Genomic DNA, 5572 nt, shown 5'->3' on the forward strand with positions numbered 1-5572 from the left:
TATACATAATTGTCATTTTAACAGTTAATGCTAAATTTTCTTGGTAGTATACCATAACTCCTGTGAATTTAAAAGGCAATTTTCTTGTAAGTTAATGACTCTAAATTATGGGCATCTTGCATCTGATCATTACCCCAGGAGCAGGAAAAAAGTAATTAAAAAGTAAATTGAGAATGAGATAAGGCACTGGCTGTGTGTGGTTCATTCTCAGTTCTGAAGGCCAAAAATTAATAGGCACTGAGAAAACCTCCTTTGACGTGCACAGCAAATACACTAACCACTTAACCAGTAGGTGGGATGAAACTTTTGCCCAACAGAGACAATAGAGAAGTTGTTTTTCGTTTTTGTTTTTGTTTTACCACGAGCTTCTCCAACAGCACAGGAAAAAATACTAAAAGATGGTGAGTCATACCCACTTCTTAGAGATATTGTCTTTCATCTTATTTTCATTTGCTTGCCTAAGTTGTTCATTTCCAAAAAAGTTTTTTGTTTTTTTTTTAAATGTAAGTGACCATCACAGTTTCCCTCAACCACTATATCCAAGATCTATAAACCCTAATTGGGTTTGCTTTGTGATCAGTACAGGGCAGGTCTCCTTTCTCTATTGGTGCTTAGTAGAATGAAGGGAGTTCAAAACAGAAAGGCGGCTTTTCTTACCTTGCAGAAGCCACAGAGCTTCCTCTGTCAGATCTCAATGTGAAATTTTCATACGTGAATCTGGGCACAGCACCAAAGGTGTTGTAAATTAGTAAGGTCTTATATATAGAAGTGTCCAGGTATTTTTCAGGTTTGGCTTCACAGGCAACTTTCCTGTCATATGCTTGGAGGACAGGTTTATTGGCACAGATCTGGAGTGCCCAAGAGCAGTGATCTCCATACTTCTTAATCTGTGTAAAAGACAATCAGATATTAGAACTCATCCCCTAGTACATGGAGTTGGAAAATGTGGCTTTTTCAACATACTTTATTATTTAAGTATTGAATTTAAAACACTCCCTAGTGTCCCCTTTTTGAAAACTCATAGTAATGATTCAGTGCTATATTTCTCCAAGGTAAATTAAGTGCCCATTCTGGTATGTTGCTTTTGAATAACACCTTGTAAACTAAGGAATGGTTGAACCTTCTGAAAACAGCACTGAGAAAACTGAATAAACCTTTCTCCTGAGGAATACTAGTATATTAGACACACTATAAAATGTAAATGCTTTTTATTTCCAGTCAGTTGCTAGGATCCAAGAGTGCTTCTGCATTCTCTATCATTTTTAATGTGCAATATTCAAGGGGAGTATCCTTTAAAGAGCTCAGAGAAAAGAAAGGTCCTCAGTGGAAGACTGCAACACTCTCAGCAAAGCATCCCAAGTCCTTGCATTAGACCATGCCACCGGGCCAAGGGAGTCTTCCTTTTCTTAACTATTTGTGCAGTGATTTGGGAACTTATGGTGTCATTAAACCTCATCCTGAAGTTTGAGTTGAGAAATAAAGTAAGCTAGTGATTATGATACAGGACCAGGTATCAAAAACCTCAAGAATTCATTGTGACTTTATATAGGTTACTTCCTGGTCTGTGTTTTCTGCATCAATATACTATTCTTGATCCCACAGAACCATTGTAAAATTTAATCAGTGTTTCTTATCGGGCTTATTTCCTTAATGGAAGTTGAACTATAACTTCTCCAGACAGTAACTATTTGAGTCTATCTAAGTCAGCAACCCTAGGTAAAAGATATACCCAAGGAAATAAATTATAATTAGAAGCAAACATTACTCTGACAATATCTGGTTTAATGATTCTTCGTTTGACATGTTTTATATATAATCCTTATTTTAAAAATATATATATTCTTGAGTATCTCACTTAAAGATATTTTTATGATGAAATATCTAATTAAAATTTCTAATATTAAGTAAATTTAGGTACTAATTGAATTATAAGGATTTTAGTGGTTTTTTTTTGAATGGCATTTTCAAAACTAAGTCTTACTTTCACTTTCTTGTAGTTTATTAGAACACAAAATCTTAGAAATGGAAGGAAAGCACAAGGAAGAGTTGGATACCTTAAAGGAAGAGAAAGAGAACCTTCAAAGCTTGGTTACTCGTCAAACATACATCATCCAGGAGCTGGAGAAACAATTAAACAGAGCCACCACCAACAATAGTGTCCTTCAGAAGCAGCAGCTGGAGCTGATGGACACAGTCCACAACCTTGTCAACCTTTGCACTAAAGAAGGTGGTAAGAATTTCTTCCTCACTTTGGTATTGCCAATGTTTTATTTCATATGAGAAAGTAGATACTCAATGCAACTTCCTAGATTGCATTGATTGCTGTGTAATAACAGCAGAACTTCATTCTTAGAAGCATTCATGAAGTTTTATTGACAATTGTCTCATGTGTCTAACTTCAGAGAATGTATTCATAGCTTGAATTTACAAATCCACAATATCTTTCTAAAAGAGCTTTTTAATTGCTTCTTTTAACATTAGATAAAATCCATTATACTGTTGTGGATAAATATTGGGTATTATGATGCTAGACACTTAACCATATAGGACAGAAATTAGCTAATATAAAAGATTAGTTCAGAGTGTAAGGGAGAGTTTCAGGAGGATTCCCATATTAAAACTAATATTTACTGTTTCCTTTTTGGTGGGGGAAGGGGAAGGAAAGTATTGCTTGCAGAGAAAAGGAGACACTGTTCCCAATAGCTATTATGAGTGAGAAAATATCATTATTACTAAAAGTGTTTATTAAGATCACTTGTGCTTGGTGCTGTGCAGGGAAGATTTAACAGGGATATCTAGGCACATTTATTCTGGGGTGTCTTTGTGACAGTGGAAATTATAAAATTTTGATGTCACTAAAACATCTGAAGCCATTTGACCATTGAAAATATCTGCAGGTCTGTATCTCTTTAGAAGACATTCATCTGTCTACCCATCCATCCACCTGACAATTATTGAATGAGTGCCTCTGTGTGCACCTGTCCACTTCATGCAGAACCCCTCCTGAGCCTCAGTATAGCTCTTCAAAGTTTGTAGCTTGAGGTCATCTTCCATAGTTCTACTCTATAATCAACCTTTTTCTGAGTGAAGATGGAATTGTAAATGGCGATGAGTGAAAGACTTACATCTGAAAGTTATTGTTGTCGTTAAACTGTGACTTGTGTGACCATGAAATGGCTCAGCGTGCATATGCAATGTACGCCTATGGAGACTCCTTGAATTTAATAGTGGAGTTGAGCTATAAGAAAAATTACCTCAATTTCATACTTACATGTATCGATATGAACATAGAGGATAACTCCATATTAAGTGATCTTGTTTTAAAGACGTTTCATATTTCTCTATTACACTCCATTACCTTGAGTTATATCTCTTTTAGATAGTCTAAATGAGCCTTTAATATACTTTGTAAAGCAATGTTTTTTTAAACAGTGAGTTCCCAGAGCTCCATTTGGGTGTGCTCAGTAATGTGATTGGGAAAGAAAAAACCTGCTAATCAGTCAGAGTCTGCCAAAACCTTGAGTTAGAGTCCACTGGAAGGAAAGCATGGTAGGCTTTTGCCAGAGAATTTTAATAGAGCTCATGAGTATTTAAAAATTAAGTATTAATATGAGACATATCTATTCTCATATTGAGCTGAATCCATTTGGGGAAAGATTGAAAACACATTTTTCTTATCATCATGAGACTTAAAGCACATGGATTTGAGTAGTGTTTTTTTCATGATTTTAGATCTGTCAAGCCCTAGTGATTCTCACAGAGCTCATATGTCTGTGTACTTATCATAATTTAACTTCCTTTCTGAGTATTTGTCTAATAAATATGTCTTTAAGCTTTTAGAGAAATGGAGGGGGACTTTAAAATTAAATGTCCTGGCCAGGTTTGGAGTTTGGGTACAACATTAGGCAAGCAAACATCTGTTCAATTCAAGAAACATTTATTGAAAAATTATGATGGCAACCATGATTGATACACTTAATATCCACTTAGGAAGTGAGAAAAGTAACTGTGTCTAGTCTATGATGTAGCATATCCAAAAAATAGAAATAATAATCATAGAGACTGAATTTGGCTAATACTCCAGGCCTCTAGACATCTATTTTCTCTTGAATGATACAATCCTAAAATAAATCCTGATTTAACTACAGGATTTGTAATCCTAATATAGGAGAATTGCCCAATTTTCCAATAAGTTCTGTGCTCTCATAACCATAGATTTTATTTGCTTGTTACTCTTTTTTTCTTTAATCTCACACATAAGTATTCTAACTAAATATTTAGTTATTTTAGGACTCAGACAAAAAATGGAAAGTGGATTTCATAAGTTTTCTATCAAGATTTTAATTCTCTGCATATTTTTATTTTCACTGGAGCCATAATCTCCAGTTATTGTAAATTTCAAAATTTAAATGGCTACTAGCATAATACTGGATTAAATATCAGTTAGTAAAATGAACTCTTATTCTAATTTTAAAACACATAGGTAAAACCTTTCTTTGCTTTATGACCAAAAATGTATTTATCATATGAATTTACTATTTATCAAAGGATTATATATAAATATTTTACTTTTACATTAATTTATATGCAAATATCCCAAAAACTATACACCATAATAAATGCATCAAATTGTTGGAAATGTATATTTTAAAAGCTCAAATAGATATCATCTGTAAAATCTTCAAAAACATAATGAGCTCTGTCCTAATCCAAAAAGCCAAAAATTTTAGTTAACCCTAAAGGTCTCCTGGCTTCAATCTGACCCGGTCATTTTTGGAGAAAGTCTGACTGTAATATTACAAGGCAAGAGAAGAAATTTTTAGTGAGTTTTCCTTGTCATTCGCAACTAATTTAACCTTTATGAACCTGTCTAATCATTTATAAAGTCAGGATAATTGTGTCTACTTTACCATGTTAGGGAAAGAATTAATTTAGATGCTTAATGTAAAAGCAAAGAGCACAATGCTGAGGACACAGTTGACTCATTAAACTTTAGTGCCTTCTTTCTCCTCTAAGGGACAAGATTGAATTAAACACACATCTATTAAGTGTTATCTATAAGCAAAACTTCTTTTTCAGAAAAGGTCTAAATACAATGCCCTAGAATGTTTAACTGTTGTTATCCAAACAGCTTTTTTCAGCCTCAGTATTCTGATCCCTAAAATGGAATCATAATAGTATACCATATGTAGTACACCATAAATATATACAACTTGTATTTATCAATTGTATAGTTCAAAGTTGCCAAAAGAGTGGATTTTAAATGTTCTCACCACAAAGAAATGACAAGTATGTGAGGTAATGAATATGTTAACTGGCCCGATTTGATCATTCTGCAATGTATACATGTATTGACATATCACATTTTACCCCATAAATATATATAATTATTATTTGCCAATTAAAAATAAAGTAAACAAAATTTTTAAAAGATTGAATAACATAGTGCTCCCAAGAATATTTGCTTCAGCTTTCTACCCTACTGCCCCCGATCATATTAAGCTTGATTCAAAACCTAGATTCTTTCTTATGCTGCTCCCCTAACTGGAATGACCTTCTCCATCCACCTCTA

At 33.7% G+C, this 5572-nt stretch overlaps 1 protein-coding gene across 1 annotated transcript in view; it reads left to right on the plus strand.

The window, feature by feature from the left end:
- Positions 1-5572, plus strand: part of ANGPT1 (angiopoietin 1) — a 307389-nt gene that overhangs the window by 203084 nt on the left and 98733 nt on the right. Inside the window, exon 4 of the mRNA XM_012645300.1 lies at positions 1998-2230. Within this exon, the coding sequence (XP_012500754.1) occupies positions 1998-2230 (233 nt within the window). The remainder of the gene's footprint in view (positions 1-1997; positions 2231-5572) is intronic.

The sequence above is a fragment of the Propithecus coquereli genome, unplaced genomic scaffold (assembly GCF_000956105.1).
Source record: "Propithecus coquereli isolate 6110/MARCELLA unplaced genomic scaffold, Pcoq_1.0 Scaffold23, whole genome shotgun sequence".
NCBI lineage: Eukaryota > Metazoa > Chordata > Mammalia > Primates > Indriidae > Propithecus > Propithecus coquereli.